An 18,329-nucleotide genomic window follows, 5' to 3' on the forward strand; every position below is an offset into this window, starting at 1 on the left:
AGCAAGTCCAGCTCTTAGCTCAGGCTCTTCCATCGTGACTGTATCACCTGACACGGAGGGACTGGAAGCAAATCCCTATTTACACACTGACAGGCTGCAGCTACTTCGACAGTTATGTGTTGATGTCAACAGAAGACAATATTTTGTTAACCCCTACACTTTGTGAAACAAGATGCATGATTGAAAGATGACTGTAAAGTAAACAACTCATAATAGGTATAACCATTAAAAGATTTTTAAAACGTACATAGGCACAATTTGTCACACTCCACACAGTACTTAAGAGGCTCCTGAGCAGCTTAAGAGACTAGCTTTTGCCTTTAGCTTTCAGCTCTGTACCAAAGCGGGCAGATGATCTGTACTTCACTGCTGCAATCTATTGAAGCCTGACTTCTGGGGTGGTGCAGGAGTTTGTGGGGCTGCTTCCTAAAAACCAAATCCATTCCTTTTCCATTCTGGTAGATGCTGTTGGGGTGGGAAAATCAATCTGAGATGGACGCTCAGCTTTGAAATATGACGACTGAGGTAAAATTTGAGCACAAAAGGACCAATTGAAGGGTTGCCTAGGTAACTCTTTCTGAGTGGCCTGTGTATAATTCAAGCAGCGGACTCAGCTGGAATAAAGCTCCATAAATGACTGCTTCATAAACAGCACTGAGTGACAAAGTACTTCCTGAATTGCCATCTTTAGAGATTAGCCATGATTAATGACTGTATTTAATCATAAAAAAAGCTTTACATCAGTCTGAGTTTGCACGAGTCTGCAAAATGAATGGAAACTAATACCTAAGTTGGTTCACGTACCAGTACATACCATACTTCAACACGGGGCCTCATTCTGATCTCATGTCTGTGTCAAAAAGCATTGGGCTAGCATGAGCACATAGGCAACATGAGTGGCAAAGGACCACAAGAATACACATGGAGGTTGCCAGATGTCTCCTGAGAAACCTTGATCCATCTGTTTGAGATCTTTTCACCTTCAGGTTCTACTGCCTCATCCCTCTCCCCAAGACAACGATCCCCAAAATATAAGGCCAAACTCAAGTTCACAGTGCAGTAGGGCAAAACCCTTTTTCTTGCTAGTTTAACTCCAGGATGTGTTACAAATGCTACTGGATCTCCATTTCCTATTTCATAAATTGGAATCAGCATCTGATTTTCAAATGCTGACCTTCCAAAAATCAGTGAAACTCAGAAAGTTCAACGTATTTGTAAATCTAGCTTCCATGAATTTCAAAGTAATGCTGAACTATCCACTGAGGTTGAAGACATGACGGGGAAATAATTTTGGCAGCTATAAAACCATGCAAATGGAGTGTCATGCTCTGGACTAAGCAGCAGGGATATAAAATGACTCAGCACAGATTTATGGCAGAGATTGCATGCACTGTCTGTGGTTCCAGCCTGTCTGCAATGTACATACTAAATATGCATTCTCACAGTCTGTAGAAAGTAATATTGAAACTACAGTTTCTTCCAAATGTATCCTAATTTTTTCTTGCTTGTGTTTGGGACTGTCTTTCTGTTACGTATACATTTGCAGTGCTGACTATCGTATGTATATTCATGCCTAGATGGGATGGACGTGGTACCCTAGTGCATATTAATCAATAATGATAACCAAATTAATTCTCTCATAGGAAAATGCTCCCTTTGCATATTTCACCAGGGTAATGAGGTACATCTTTGAACTACAAAAAATATAGTTATGCTTCCCTATTTTCAAGAAATGAGATTAGAAGTGTTGTTTTGCTCTGTGTTCTTTTTTATACACCTGTAACAATTATTCTTTTCTTTTAAACCAATCTATGTATATTCTTAACCCTATTCTTGCTACTTCAATTCTTCTTCTATGTAACTCATACAAACAATGAAAAAGGTACCAAATCTCTGGACGCTCCATCTTTCACAAGTTCTTCATCCAAGAACATCTATCTAATACTTGTCTGTAATCCCACAGAAGAAATCTCTTACTGGTTTGCTCAGGATTGGTCTGACAACTTTTCCCAATCTCCCAAGAAAATTTTTCCAAACAGAGGAAATGATGGTGTGTTTCACATTATATAAACAATACAAACATATGGTGACATTTCATCAACAACTATTTTGTTTACAAACAACAGCTTATAGCAAGCTCCATCTGCCAAAGTCACGATGTAGTCACTGTTTCTAGCAGACATCAGAAAATCGTTGTCTCCATGGATGCTTATACTCATATTATCTTAGGAAAAACAGTTGCTTTTCTGGCACAACATCAAACTGCATTTTTATACTTTTTTCCTCACAGTAGGACAAAATGGAAAACAAGTACAATGAACCACCTCAAACTTATCTGAAATACTGAATCTGCCACTATTTACCAACTAGTCTGTATTGTACAACAGCTATAGCATATGAATTATAAATACTATATTCTGAGGATTATTCTGTTAGCCCAACTAAGCTGAAGAGCTGAGCTATAAATTCTCATGCTTGTACATTTCTTGTGCATTTTGACTTCTGATATCATTAATCAATACAGAATTAGCATTAGGACTCCTGAAGAAAGGAAACCGCAGACAGGAACTATTTGCGGTTCAATTTGCTTATGCTAAAGTATATTGTACCAGCTATACAAAGGCAATTTCTTTCTTTGCCTGATAGTGCTGCAAAAGACTGCTGAGCTTTTTTTTTTCTTGGAAATGAAGAGCTCTGTAAAACCCAACTTCTCACAATGAATGAATCAAGAAAAAATTATGTCTCAAAATGTCACCTGTCTCAGAGGTAAGTACTGATTTTCAGAATTGAGACTGATTTTTTCCTTTAGAATAGCAAATCTCACATTAATTTATTTCACTAGAAAGGCAGAGGACAAAGGCAATTCGAGCCCTACTGTGAATAGCCTCAAGTCTCTGCTTTCTGTTTCTTGTCTGTAACTTGAATCGCTCATTTATCTTCTTCTACCTCTCATTTGGAAAAAAAAAATATGTGAAAGAAGGCGAGATAGTAAGGTAGTACAGTAGTATGCAATTTCTGTGGGGTAACTAAGACAGAAAACAATGTCTTTCCTCATGAATTCTTGAGTAAAATTCAAGCAGGGAGTAAAATTAAATCCCTGAGCTTTCAGAATGCATTCTGTATATACTGCTGCTTAGGGCAGCTGATTTGTATTAATCCTCTCTGCACTGTGAACGGTCTGAAAAGAGCTACCTTTAGAGTGGAGCCTATGGGAAGGAGCAAGGCTCAGGTAGGTATTTTCTCAGATTTTGCTCTTGCAGCTTGTGTCCTCTAGGGCTTCTGCACAAATACCTGAAAGCACAGCTCCTGGAGCTTACATGCAGTTTTTACGCCTCTGTTACTGCCAGTACTCTCCTGTGAATTTGAAAAGAAATATCAGAATGTAATAGTCAAAACTGCAGTCAGCCCACCAGGACAAGTAACAGCTATCGTGTGATGGAGATACATCCGAAGAATAAGCCTTTGTCTTCATGCCATTTTTCACTGTCCTGGTTTTCAAGTAAGTCAGACTGGTATACAGTAGAAAAAAATGTGGAATAGGCAACTGTGTAGCCTTGGGAAAATAAAGATCAATCCCTTTTGATGGCAGCCGCCGTTCTCATGAAGTTACAAAGAGCTATACTGGCAAACAAGATGCAGGCATTTACTTTAGACTGAGTGTGGCAACTGAAAAAATGTTTGGGCTTTGGAAAATGTATTTTTAATGATCAATCAAACAAATACCAGGGATGCTGGAATATATCATGGCCTTACAACAAAGGCTGCTCTAATCTCCTCTCCCCTCCCGCTCGAAATAGAAATGTTTAATATAGCCCAGAATCATAGCCTGAAACAGAGAACGCAACACTACTCAGATTCACATCTAATTTGCTAATTAGATGCAAACGGAGTGAGTACTCCAGGGCGTCTGTCCCCACCGGGGGCTCTGTCCTGAAACACAGCGCACCGTGCTGCTGCTCTTTGGTGGGGAAGGCACAACATGCTTTACCTCACTGTTGCTCAGGTAAGCAGATTAGATCCAATGAAAACAACAAAGCATTTGTGGCATTTTCCTATGACATACAAGTTGCCTTATATTTTCGTGGAAAAGTTCTCTCTGACATGGTTGGCATGTAAACATTTTCCAGCAGGGTTTCCATGGAAACAGGTAAAAGCGTGCGCATGTGTATGTGTGTGTGCGTGTATGTGTTTGTGCGCGCACGCGCGCGTGTAGGTGGGAGGAAAAGGTGTTATCTTCAGATTGGAAGCTATTTTTAGGAAAGCCACAGGTTAAAACGACTACGACTGACACACACTTAATCAAATGCTTGTTAAGAAGGTGGCAGGGGGAGGGGAGGGGAGACAACTGGACTTCTCAGAAACATCATTTCTCTGAAGGGCACCCTATAAAACATTTAATGAGATAGTCAGTGTCCTTTTAGTCTTCTTTCATTTTCTCATACATGCTTGGTACCTGTCTGTGAAGTTGTACATAACAGAGTCTTCTCCGTTGTGGCAACCTGCTAAAGGTTAAGACACAGAATGCCGTAAGTAGAACAAAATCCCTGAGGAAGACGCAATATCCAGCAGGAGACAAGGCAATTTCTGGCTGCAAATCAAGCAGGAACGTCTTACAGACCATATGGTGGGAGGACGTATTGTTCCCCTGCTGTGCTGGTTAGGGGCTGGGAAGGAGACCACAGCCGTCTGTCCTTCTCAGCTGAGGATCCTGGTTTTATCAAAGTGTAGGAGACCTGCTGCTGCTTACAGGGGGAGTGGGATTATATGAGTCTTACTGTCTGGGACAAATGACTGGGTTGCTGGGGACGTTTTCTGGAAAGCCTTTTTGAATTTCTGCAAGCAGCATCAGGACAGAATTTATCTTGTTCCTCAAGGGCTTGGGCTAGCAAGAGGACAGCTGAGGTTCCCTGAAGGAGAGTGGAGTAAGAAGAATGGAGTTAAGGGCCTGGGAAAAAGGGAAAAGCAAGACAGTGGAATTTGGAAGAGACAAATGAAGACATTAAAAGAAAAAAAAAGAAAAGGAAATAAAGTGAAATTCACCTAGTTCATGAAACATTGTGAAAGTCACAAGAAACCTTGTGCAGTGTTTCAGCCTTGTGCAACTGAAAAAGAAGGAAAGGAGGAAAGAATAGGAGTCTAGAAAAAATATAAAGATGACCAAAAAAACCCTAAAGGAACCAGGAGAGGTATAAGGAAAACTAAATCATGGCATTTGGAGTATTATGCTTTTTTTAAAAAGAAGTTTAATTTACAAATAGATGAAAATCAAAACACAACATAAAAGCTATTTTTTTTCCCTTTTCTTGCAGTCTTAGCCTGAGACCTTCCTTTCACAAGGGTCCTTTGCTCAACATCATACTTTTAAAAGAATAGGGGTTTTATAAGTAAGATGGAATTATTTGCATATATTCTTTGTACTAGTGGAACATACAATTTTTAATGTACTTATTTTCAGACAATTCTAACTCCAGTACAGAACTCCATATTACTAAAATGCTTGTGTCTAGGGGTTTAGACCCAGGCACCATAATCTGCACCAGTGAAAAGTAAGAAAAAACACAAATATGACTATGCTTGTTTTGCAAGAGGGAAAAGCATGAAGACCATAGTGGAACTTGACAATGGAGGAGAAGGAATTAGATCCCTATGCATGTCTTCTGTATCCTCACTGCAAACATGTTTTAGGAATACTTGATGACCTGCTATGCGAGTACATCCATTTCCCAGCCCACAGTTTTCAGGACAAAATTTTTTCCCCCAAAGGCGTATTTGCAGCTTGGTTCCTCAAGATGGACAGTGCCTCTAATTTTCTCAGTTCTAAATGATCACCACTGGAACATGGAGGCACTAATGATAAGTTTTCTTAAGAGGTTTTCTAAACAGCATTTACGGATCACAAAGCCGAATCTTTGGACATATACAAGTGGAAAATTGGAGAGACGCAATTTTATACTATATTTCCAAATTCTGACACTACGGCACTTTCTTTTGCCTCAGAGTGAGGAAAAATCATCAAAAATTCAAGCCGCCAAATTGAATTCTACTCATGGAACAGAAGCAAATTATGTTCTCAGTGTAAAATGGAGAATACTTGTTCACAAAAAGATCAAAATTCAAGAGCATTTATAGGTCACGACTGAGCCGTAATGAGTTTGTTCTTGTCGCTCAGCTTTAATGAGCGGGTTTTTGAAAGGGAAGAAGAAACTATTGATGAGGACTGGCTGGCATACTATCCTGTGCCTTTAGTATTACTCCCCTGAACAGAGCTGCTCTTAGAACTGATATCATTATCTTTGAAGATATACTATTTCCTAGGGGTATGTAGTGTGTGCGTAAAGTTTGGAAAAGCTAGAAAGAAGGCTTGGGAGGGCAATGACCGATTTCCCTTCCTCAAATTCTAATCTTCATCAAAGAAAAACGTCATGTAAATGCTATGTGTGTGATTCTGTTGTTGCCTACATTTTTATAAATCAGGAGTAATCCTATTAGTGTCCATGAAGTCAATATAAAAAGCAGAAGGAAACTGAATAACCCAGTGTTAGCTTCAGAATGATGCCACAGCTTAGGAAGGTGTATCAGGAAGCTGTGCACAAAAAAGCTAGGCAGTACTTTGAGGAAGGATCCCTGTACACTACAGAGTAGGCAGAGAACCTCACAGCGAAGCAGGGTCCTAAGTATCATAGAGACTTATTTATTTGTTACATGGATGAGTAGACTATTTTTATTACAACTTTTCAAAAATTCCAATATATACTGTTGAATTACAAAATAGGTTCCAGCATATCAATAAATGAAGTAGCTGAGATAGCAGCAGCTGTCAGGTTATCACTGGAAGGAGACAAAATTAGAAAGGCCACTGTGGAGAAATGTTATTAGGGGATTGCTATTTTTATTGTGACAGCAGACACCTAAAATCCTTTCTTCCAGATTGATGGAGCTAAATCTGCAGAATCACTCCTCCATCAGCAACCTCCCTGCTTGCTCCATCTTGTTATTTGGATAAGGATAAATAATGTATCTCACCTCTGATACAGCACAATAATTTTTCAGAATGTCCTAATACTTGCTGAAATTAACATAAAAGTTCCAAACCCTGCCTCACTGAAAGTTCAAAATGTCTAAAGGGAGATGAGAGGAAGACATTGCTGAGTAATGCACTCTTGCAATAATCTTCCCTCCTTACCCTGCAGTTGCTTGAAATTGAAACCGTTCTCTTGAATGATGAGGCTGCTTGACCTTGCAGATTTCTGAACAAGCTTAGAAACTGCTTCATTACAATGCAAAATGATAGCATATGGACATTGCTGTGAGATGTGATTGCTTAAGATTGCTTTTCCTTCATTGTTTTCACTGAACAAACTCAGTGGAAAAAATTTTACAAAGCAAGGCCAGTTTCCTCCTCAAGCTACTGAACTCTGTTAGTCTATTAGAGTTTTCATACAACCCACAGACTGATTTACGTACACCCTAACAGGTTACACCAGGCTATGTCATCCCTTATTGACCTTTGAGAACAGAAGTCTAAAGGCCACTCTGCTTTGGATTTTGTTATTTATTTTGCTGAAGTTAAAAAACAGTCTAAAGACATTATTTCACTGCAGCAGTGAGGTCGGACTCTCAGAACAGGATCCAAATGGTTCTGAAAATTGATCTTTCCTTACCTTAAAATATTGAGTGTTGAAGTGCGGTGCTGAGATTTTTTATTACATAAATTTTACTCATTTACGTAAGAGTAATGCTGTGTTGGGGTGACAAGGATCTTTAAATGGCATGTCAGTCTGAACAAGTTAGATTAACAGAAAAGGTAATTTAATGTTCTACTATGCTCTCCTTTCCATGGGAGACTCATTATCATTACTGATCATTCAGGATATCAAAAACTATCAAAAACTACCCATCTCTTTCAAATCCTTGATTCTGATTCTCAGTTTCGATTCCCAGAGCCTAAAATTATCTGCAACAGTGAAGAATTAAAGCTATCTGCCAATATTTGGTGCACTAACACACCAGTTGGCCAGAATCATCTTGTCATTTCTCCACCTCCAGCTGGGTGAAGGAAACAGAATCTTTTCCCAAAAAATACTACACATCACAGTGTTTTTTCCCAGTCTTGCAGAAAAAATTGGATAACCTCTCCCTGTTATAAGTATGTTTCAGTATAAACTATGCTCCTTGTGAGGGATAATTGTGTTCAGGAAGCAGCCAACAGACATAAACACACTCCATTACTTGTACACCACTTCTAATTTTTTCTGTGGCTTGCAGAACCTTTCAAGGAAAGAATTTCACCAATAATGATAATGCTCAGGTCATGAAGAAGGCAAGATGATCTCTGACTTGGACTAACAATTTTGTTAAATGATAAATAAGTGAAAGCAACTAAAATATCAAAACCTAAACCTGGGATGATTCGAAACAAAACATGGCCATTGCCTTTTTCGCATGATTTTGCTGTATGTAAATGCAACATAGCTCATCCCACTTCTAGTAAGGGGAAGCTCATATTATGCTATAGACCACTGCTCAGCCACCTCTTGCAGTAACTTTCTTGTGTCTCTGTAGCCTAAGGAGAAGGCTAAGAAGTAAACTGTACAAACAAAACCATTATCTGTGTCAAGGATTATTTTTAACAAGACTTTCTCTCTCTATGCAGGTTTTGCTGTCTCAGTCTAAAAGAGCAGTGCCCAAGTTTAGCAAAATCAATCCACCAGCATTTTTCCACTTGTTTGCCTACTTGGGATGCAGGTGGTATTAATAAAATTTTTTAAGAATTAGAAGACATTAAAAAAGGGCCTGGCAGGGCCAAATTTTGCAGTCAGCTACTCTTGAGAATTACAACTTATTTAAGAAAGAAGCCAGCTCAACTGTGTAGCTATTTCAGTAGCCATTGTGCAAGTTAGACATAGTTATGCAGTTACTTATTATCTACAAAAGGTATATGTTAAAATAAATACATTTAAGTGTTTAATTACTTCTTGTGCAGACTTTAACCACATGCAATGAGAGTCACAGAAACACTAGTATACTATATCCCATTCAGCTTAATTTGTTATTTGTCTCAAGATAACCGAAAGCAGCATGGAGAAGTAGTTCATGTACAGCTCCTCTTTTATAACTACTTTTAACTATCCCATGAAGCAAAACACGACAGGCTACCCTCTTAAGAGAACAGGTTTTGTGCAATGTGATGGTAATCAGACAAGCAATTTCCATTAGCTATATTTAGGGCTGCAAACATCTTATCTGATAAGTAAAAATACATTTCCTAAAAGAATACATTCCAGACTACCATCTTACCTTACACTTAAGTGCAGGGGCACAAGAGAAGAGCTTTTTTTATATATGGCAAACCATACATTAGGTTCAGTTGCAAATGAAGATTAAATATATTGTAGACAGTTCATATTAACATCTTCTTGCTATTAAGATGTATACTTTCAGTGAAAAGCACAATCAAGCATGCAATATATTTACCAATATAAAAATAAAAAGAAGAATAAAAAAGACATTAACCTCTTCTTCAACGTTATGGGCAATTCCATTCTGCACTGGTCCTGAATCACTTGGTGGTGTTACTGCAACTTCCACTTTTGCACTTTTTTCTGTGGCATCATCCATAAATAAGAGTGGGAAAACAACAGAACAGAATATTAAGAAATCTATTAGTGAAACTGCTGTCATATATTCAGTCTGTGTAAATCATCAAATACTGAAGATGGACCAACATCTGCTTTTAAAAGAGAGAGACAAAAATTCTGTCTTCCATTTGACCAGTACACATTTTGAACAAAATTCTTACAAGTAGTGAGCTTGCATTTGAAGAAACTATTCTATTGGTACTCACGTTCCTAGAAAAATTTACATTCTTTGCAATATTCAGTTCTTTGTTTATGCTAAACTCACTGAGCCTAACACGTCAGATAAAAAGTGACATCTAGCATTCTCCCCAGACATTAAAGAATGCAAGATGTTACATTTACAGATGAGGGGATATATTCAACAACATATAACTTTTATAACACACTAACCGCTGCAATTAGTAAAGTTAATTCCAAGCTGTAATCGTGCTCTTTCTCATGCAAAAATGTGGGAGAAGAATAAATGGATGGTCTAATAACATCCAATAACAGAGGATGATCTTTAAAACAGAATCCTGTAGTCCTTGTGCTAAACTTTTACAGGAATTAAAGGGATAAAATTGGGCCTTTGGTTTCTGATGCCAAATTTATTCAAATTTATTCTTACTTTGACTATCTTGGAATTCTCTAAACAGTAATTATCTCTTTAAGTATGTACTAGATAAAAATGCCAATGGCATAAAATCCCTTGGACAATATAAAGTTATTGGGAATAGCAATATGAAATGTCTAACTCAAGTTCAACATGCCTTATGGCATGCTCTTGTGCACAGAAGTAAATACAGCTGTCTAGTTACGTTACTGCTATCCTGAGATTCTTCTAAATTAAAAATCTGAGATCACAGCCACAGTGGAGTGCCAGACTATCTATAATTATTTCAGTGCATGTGTGTTGTCTCTTAAACCCACAGCCAGCATTATGGTTTATTAACAGAGTGTCCCATCCAACTGCTTGATTCTGGAAGCAAATAGTATCTAAACATAGCACAAGGTCAGAAAAAGTGTCAACTAATAAAATGATTCAGCTTTTATCAGACACATTTGCGTCTGGTTTTCTAATGCAGAGAACATGCCAAGGTAAAGTAGAGAAAACAGGACATAGTACAGATTTTCTTTTAGTATAGGAACTTTTGAACTAAAATACAAATTCTTACCCTTAATGGAAAACCATAGTAAGCTAATTTTGCACAATTAGCATAGATGGGTCTAATGACTCTCAGCAAGTAGTAGATAAACAAATCAAATCTTAAATGTGAAGGTTGTTTCTTTTTGTCGCAAGGGTGATACCACATAAAACACATATTCTCCTAGAGCAGCTCAATAAATTCATTGAATTTTCACATATAAACTCAAGTAACTTTTGTCTGTCTATTTCTGCCACTTCAACACATACCCAAAATCAGCATTGCTTTTTCCTTTTAAAGCCTGCCAGGAGGCTTTCTAGATGGCTTAACTGACTTTCTCTTCCTGTACTTAACTCCTGTCCCATCCATAAGTTTAATACTCTTTTGTACAGGGAATCAGAATATTTTTACTAAGATAGCATAAATGAAGTAGAAGGAGAAATCAATCCCTAAGTATTTTCAAGCAAAATAAAACAGTGAAAAAGGCCCTCAGGAACAGGTGATAAATCTGTACTGCTGCACTCACCGTGACTAGCAGCTCCATTCTGCCTTTCACTGTCTTCCACCTGGCACTTCTTTTTGGCGATCTTATGCAGAATTGAGGCCCTTTCCTTGAACTTTCCTAAAAGAAAGCATTGTCATTATTAAAATGCAGCCATTTTGAGAAGAAAAGTTTCTTTGCCATAGCTTAGGCTCCATAAATCAGTACCAATAATTCATTTCCATCCCTTCCCAAACAGCAAACATGTTATTAAACACTATCTGATGTTCTGATATATCCTTTTTTTCCTTTTTAGTGGCAATAAAAATGTGGTTTTTTTCTATTCTGAGAATTCAGCAACAAATTGAACAAGAAATTGAAAACAAAAGCTATTATTTTTCTTCGGAAGCAGTCAGTGAAGTTCCACCTATAAAAGTGCTGGCGTAGGATTTCAGCCTAAACAGAAGACAAATGCAGATGAATAAAGATATTATAAACAAACACAAACAGTTTCAGGTCTCAATTAATAGTACAGTAACACAGAATTTCAGATGAACCCATATATTCCATCATGATGACCATGGTCAACTTTGTCACTTCACTCAGCTATATGCCTGTGACTTCTATAGATACTTCGGAAGGGGAAGAAGAAATCTCCAGAATACATGATTTCCATACCAGCTTCTAAAAGGTAAATTTTCTTCTCAACCTGCTGGGTGGTTTTTGTCTCCCATGACGTTAACCATGCAGCTTATCATCTCGACTGTCTCCAGGGCAACTCATCCCGTCCTAAGAGAGATCCCAGGTCCTGTCACTCTTTCTGAGTCCAAATAACATATTCAAACTAGGCAATGTCAAAGATGGCAAATATTAAGTGAAATTAATTTAGTTCTTCCTCTACATTGATTGATCTTTCTATGTAAGGACTCTTTGGACAGCTTATGACAGTCTATGTTGTGTAGAAAGATGATGTATCTGCCTTTCTTTATTGTTACCCTCATTGCTATTGCTCTTTAAGACTTTTTTTATCTTTTTTAAAAGTATAACTGGTAGCTATAGTACAGTATACTTCTAATTAAGAACACTATTACCATACAGGGCCATGACTGTTTTAATTCTTCATCTCCAGCTAAAAAAATCAATTGAAAACTGTTGGTGTCTCTGCCGCAAAAACAGTGCAGGCTTAAGACCAAAAGATATTAAATGGAATCACATAATTAATTAACAGTGGGAAGTAACAGTGAGAAGTCAAAAATGAACTCAGTTAGTTGGACAACAGTCACTGTTTCCAAGCTAAAATAAAAGACACACAAGAATAAATCATTAGTCAAGAAAGAAATCCTCTCTTCCCTTCTCACAAAAGGAAGCTTCAAACCCCTGTACCAACAGTTTTGCATGTGAAGGAGCATATGCACAGTCCACAGAGAATAGCAGCTATCATTTGCTGGGAAGTGGAATTAATTTGTCAACAGCAAATCACTTGGAAAGTAATAAAAATACCACAGAGATTTAATAAGCAGTATTGTCCTTTCAGCAGCCCCTACCTTTTCACAAATATATGCTCCAAATAATAATTAGCCATTCACAATATATTGCAAAGATTATCTTTTTTGGTACATGGTACTAAAGTAAAATTGCCTGCAAAAGAGTATCTAAGTGTAGAATACAATCATAAATAGCAAGCCATCTCATTATTTCAGTGCACAGGGTCAGTGGCAGAGATTTTCATTCGAAGGGGAAGAAGAAACAAAGAGTTAAAGAAAGAAAGAGAGAGAGAGAAAGGGAATTGCTTGGAATATCAGATAAGAGAAAGAAAAAACAGAGAAAAAAATGCAAATTGTATTTCCAAATATTTTAAGCTGAAATGCTCAGAATCGAGTCTGTTCCTATCTTCTTTTGAAACACCAGGGGTATTTAAAAAGTGCTTATCCAGAAGCATGTGTAGATACTGAAAGATGCCTGCATAATTTTCATACAACGTGTATGTCAGTTTGCTAAAGGATTGCTTTAGGTTTCAGACTCCAACTCAATTTCACATGTTTGAGAATTTGGCTTGTGATGCCCCAAATACACAAATGCATTTTTTGCAAGCGATGCAAATGATGCAACTGAGACATTTTCTGAGAAATATCTGTGGAACCATCCATATCTCCACCTACTCCAGGATAGTGTAAGACCTTTTAATTTAAGATCCAATTTAAAATGTTTAATTAAAGTGATGAAGAATTCTATGAGGATACTCTATTCTTTTGTTTGAGATTGTTTGAAATTGTGTAGGTTTTTTTTAATAGAGAAATTTTAGCCATTATTGAACTGAAAAGAAAATGTCTCCACAGAGATTCACACTGTTTTAGATTAACTTAATTGAAGTTGTCTTCAATTTTTTTCACATTTCCAAAAGCCTCCTCCCATCTTTAGGAAGAATTTCTTACATTGACTTTTAACATTGTAAGTTACACTGCTTCATTCAGGAGACTGTTGCACAGTTATAAGTCACTGTCATGGAAATTAACCTCAACATTTGAAAGGGAAACTGTACTTTGGTTTATTTTTATTTCTCAGTTCAGCTTACATTTTTACATCATTACCTTCCATTTGATTCACTCAGTGTAGGTAACAAACAGTGTGAGGAAATGATTATAAGACATAATATTAACTATCAAAAGCATGACACTGAGGAAAGCAGTAGTACTAGACTGCATGAAGACAGTGAGATGTAAAAAGACAGCAGAGCCATGCCTCCTTCTTCCTTTTCCCTGCCATTTTTCTCCTCAAACCAAACCAAACCTTGTTCAGCAAAGGGGAAGCACAGAGCCACCAGGAAAAAGGACCATCTCAGGATATTTCTCAGTCATTCAAATTCACAGAAAGCCCCAAAGGTTTCATTTTAGGCACAGATCTTCTCTTATGCCTTTTTTCTCATCTTTAGGTGGCGTTACTAAAATAATCCAATAGGAATTTTATGTTACTGTTCTTATTTCTAGGAGAAGGTAGGAGCTTATGTTTCCTCTTTAACAGTCCTATGTACTATGGGTTTGACTACCTAAGAGTAATTTTCACACCATCTGCTACCATGAGAGTTTAGGTGAATGAAAATGCTTGATTTCATGGACCTAAAATAGGATAGATTGTTATAGAAAATTCAATTCTTAATTAATCTAGATTCGCTGAACTCAGACAGATTTTGCGACTCATTTTAGTTTACAAAGGATGGGGTAGAAGGAACAGGAGATGAAGGCCAGGTGATTAGCAGAAGGTAGCTTAAAACTAAATTGGTTTTATTTGAATATATGCCAAAAAATCAGTATTGTATAATATAGATATGCGCTGATCTGCATGAGCAACTCCAGCTGGCATTGGTTGGCAGACATTCTCCTTCTGATCAAGGATATATTAAAAAGCCAATTCTTTGACTACAATCTAAATTGCAGACTACAGATTCCCTGGGTCAGAAAAGCCTTTGATTTGATAGGAAAATAGTTTATCTTCAGAAACTCACTCATTTAAAAAATTCAAGACTCTACCATTTGTCTAGTTTTCAGTCTCTGATCAAATGCAAATTACTACATCTATGCAGCTTTAGCCAAGCTTCCATGAGGCTGAAGATTTCAAATCTGTGGCTGTTGAGCAGTCTGAACCGTACCTACCAGACCTGCTCATGGCCAGTTGTGGAACACAACTAGTGGGTCACAACTGATCAATTCCAGAAATCCACCTCACGTGCTTTCTCCTTTAACTTTAAAATCCCGCAGAAGCATCAAATGAAAACATATGCAGTTTTGTCATGTTGTAGGTTGTTGATGGAGGTTACTTGACAGCACAAGATTATTGTGAGGGTCTCTTCCCATCTGGTAGGGTATATTTTCTCTCCTAGTTGGGCCTGATTGATCTGCAATTAATTTAAAGTCACTTTCAGACCAAATAGGAGCAAAAAACCAGTAGAGATCAGTTTCTAAGACCTGGAGCACAATGGCCCTCTGGCCATTAAGCTATAGCTGATTGTGTATTGCAAAACATTAGTTTTTGTCTCTGATTGTTCTGATGTAGCAGCAAGAATAAATGCTTGTGCTTCTCCACTGGAGGACTGAAAGATTTGCTACCTATCTCCACTCAGGGTTTGAGGACCTGGAGATAAGGATGTACTCTATTAGAAAAAAATCCATGGATTTGTAACTGGGTTTACATGTTCCTGAGACTAACTTTCTGCACAAAATGTATAAAAAGCTCAGTCAAAAAAGGAAGAGAAAGAGGAAAAGGGATAATGCAAATAAGCGTGATGCAGAGTGATAGTGATTATACTTTTGAAAATCCAAACAGAAAGTTCAAAATATAGCACACTTTGATCTAAATACAGCTTCTGGGATACACTATTCATTACTTGTTTTCTGAAAGACATGTGAAAATGATGATGACAGTTGTATTTGAGAAGGCAAACTGTATCACAGACTCCTAAAGACAAAGAGCTTCCTTTCTTATTTTTGCTAGTGGATTTTTGCTATTGCTACAGTATGGTCCTGGATTATTTATTCATGATGAGTGCTTTCTGAGATGACATTGAATATTAACAGCATTACTTCAGCATAGGCACAGTATTAATATATACATATATTGTATATATCATACTTGCATGGGTATTTTCCCACAAACAGCTACATTTAACTGTCAATAGAGTATTTATGAATATCAGAAGGCTACCAAAGTAGTGAAATGGTAGATTAAATACTTCAGCATAAAAAATAAAAACCTTAACATACCCAACTCACAAGAAATGACCGCATCTTGATTGTAATGGACTGAGATACTGCAAAAGCTTTAGCTCTGGTAGCCGTACCTGAATGGTCTGGGTTAATGACTCATTCCCGGTGCTTGAGAGGTGTATTTAAACAACATAGACATCACTGTTTGCCTGATAAAATCTCCTCTCAGACATCCTTTCTTATATCTGTGTCACCCCTGTGAATCAGATGGTGAATCTGGGCAATGGAGGGCGGTTTGGCAAGACTGCCCTATGAGCTCACGCCTGCTACAGAAGAAAACAGCATCTTCCAACATCTTCCAACAAAGCTGGAAGCAACCATCTCCTACAGCCAGTCCCAGAATAGTACGGTTATATTTGAGTATAAACAGCAGGTACAGAAAATGGGAAATAGTCAGAAGTTACCACTTTTTTTTCCCCCCCTAGAGAAATGATTATGAGTAAGTCATATAATGAAGGTTTTCTTGAAACCTTTTTAACTTCAAGATTAATCTAAACTAGAAAATAACTGTGTTTTTAAAAACAGAGAATTAAGCTATTTGCCTTATATTCCCAACATAAAAAATAAGGAGGAATAGGCGGCTAACTTTTCTACAGGTCTCAAGCTTATCTCCATCCTCAAACACGTCACTAATTAGTAAGCTGAACATTCATGAGACCATCTGTCTGGCATTATAATCAGAGAGCTGGACAAGAGGCCTTGATCCTACAAACAATCAGGTCTCAGTTCAGGGAAACTTCCAAATTATAGAAATGCTGACTGTACTAGGACTGAAAGCATGTGCTGGAAATTTAGTACACAGTTAACTGCTTTCCTGAATTAGTATAATAAACTGCAACGCTTTTGAATCAGCAGAAAAATTTCCCAAGATTTCATTGAGCCCTGATTCAGGCCCTAATTACTTCCTTCTTGTATTGCTAGAATCAGGATTTCAAATTGCATAATTTTTGCAGTTAAGCATACAATCGATACTCCAGGAATAGTCATGCCTAGTTTTTAAAGTTTATTCATTACTTTTGAATAATACAGTAAACTGAAGTCACTTAATAATTGTTCTCAGAGTGATTTGAACATCCATAAATTAATTCATCTTCTTGAATGCATTGCAAAACATGGCATCAAATAAGCATCTACAATCTATGTTATACTGTGCTGTATAATTTGCAAGTGTGGTTTTGCATGTATGTTCTTTAGTAAGAGAATTCCATTATATTTCCTTATCTGAAATAGCAAAACTGAAATGCTGAAAAACAAAAACTTGAAAAAAAGAGCCATAACTGATCGCACTGTCAATGAAGACATGCAAAAAGCAGTCATTAAAAAATGGAGAAACTGAAAATAGGACTAAGAAAAATGAAGGAAAAACTAAACATATAAAAAGCACTTAAAGGGCTTCAAAAAAAGCTGATACAAACAATTCTAAAATATTTCTTACCTTCTTCAGTCATTGTGTCATAATATTTTAGGTTTCCATATGATCCAAGCTCTACAACATCACAGTAAAAGACACAAAGATAAGGAACCAGCAGACATTCAAGAAATGTACACGTTTTTGCATGTGCTTCATAAACTCGAACAGTGATTACGCAAAAAATTCTGCAGGACAGCGAAACATAATTACAGAAATGGCAGTGCCTTTCCCCCCAGAAATTTCACAAGTCACTGACTTTAGATAAGTAACTTGCTAAAGTGAGATGTAGGAGAAGCACTGAAATCAAAAATTCAGCCTTTTCAAGGTGATTGCCAATTTGGTGCCTTTACATTTGGGAAACCATAATAAACCTTGACAGTACCTAATCAGCAAGAGCTTTGGAAACTAAGCTCTTTTAAAATTCCCCAGATCAGACATTCAAATACTTACGCATCCAAATTAAACAAAAAATCTCAAAACGTATAATCCAAGGAACTGTTCATATTGCTGTCCCACAAATGTTGTTTTGATACCAGTGCTGATGTTGACTTGCTTTAGAGGGGTTACTTAATTTAACCACTCTTTTGTCACTTGTGAAATCAGAAAAAAGAGTATTTACTCACTTCATCAGGTGTATGAGACCTAAATTAATTAAATCATTAAATAGATCTGAATATGTTGCATTACTATATTCTAGCAGGGCAGAGAAAAGAATGGAATGCAGAGATCTCCAGATCTTTAGGCTACTATTATTTTTCTGCGTGATACAATCTTGCATGAAATCACCTTTTTTCTCCAGATGTTGCTTTACACTTCATTTCTTAAAGTGCTTTTTTTCTTACAGTTTGGCATATATGTAAATATATATATAAATAAAATAATTAATGTAGGTCTGTGCTGGTTTTGGCTGGGATAGAG

At 37.1% G+C, this 18,329-nt stretch overlaps 1 protein-coding gene across 1 annotated transcript in view; it reads right to left on the bottom strand.

The window, feature by feature from the left end:
* The window catches only part of LOC104076370 (sodium/potassium/calcium exchanger 2), a 29,123-nt gene extending 11,639 nt beyond the window's left edge, over nt 1–17,484 (bottom strand). The window contains exons 1-3 of the mRNA XM_009577207.1: nt 17,436–17,484; nt 11,289–11,384; nt 9,514–9,602 (exon numbers count right to left, since the gene is read on the bottom strand). Coding sequence (XP_009575502.1) covers nt 9,514–9,602; nt 11,289–11,384; nt 17,436–17,448 — 198 coding nt within the window. The 5' untranslated portion in view covers nt 17,449–17,484. The remainder of the gene's footprint in view (nt 1–9,513; nt 9,603–11,288; nt 11,385–17,435) is intronic.
* Nucleotides 17,485–18,329: the final 845 nt, after the last annotated feature.

The sequence above is a fragment of the Fulmarus glacialis genome, unplaced genomic scaffold (assembly GCF_000690835.1).
Source record: "Fulmarus glacialis isolate BGI_N327 unplaced genomic scaffold, ASM69083v1 scaffold38594, whole genome shotgun sequence".
Lineage (NCBI taxonomy): Eukaryota > Metazoa > Chordata > Aves > Procellariiformes > Procellariidae > Fulmarus > Fulmarus glacialis.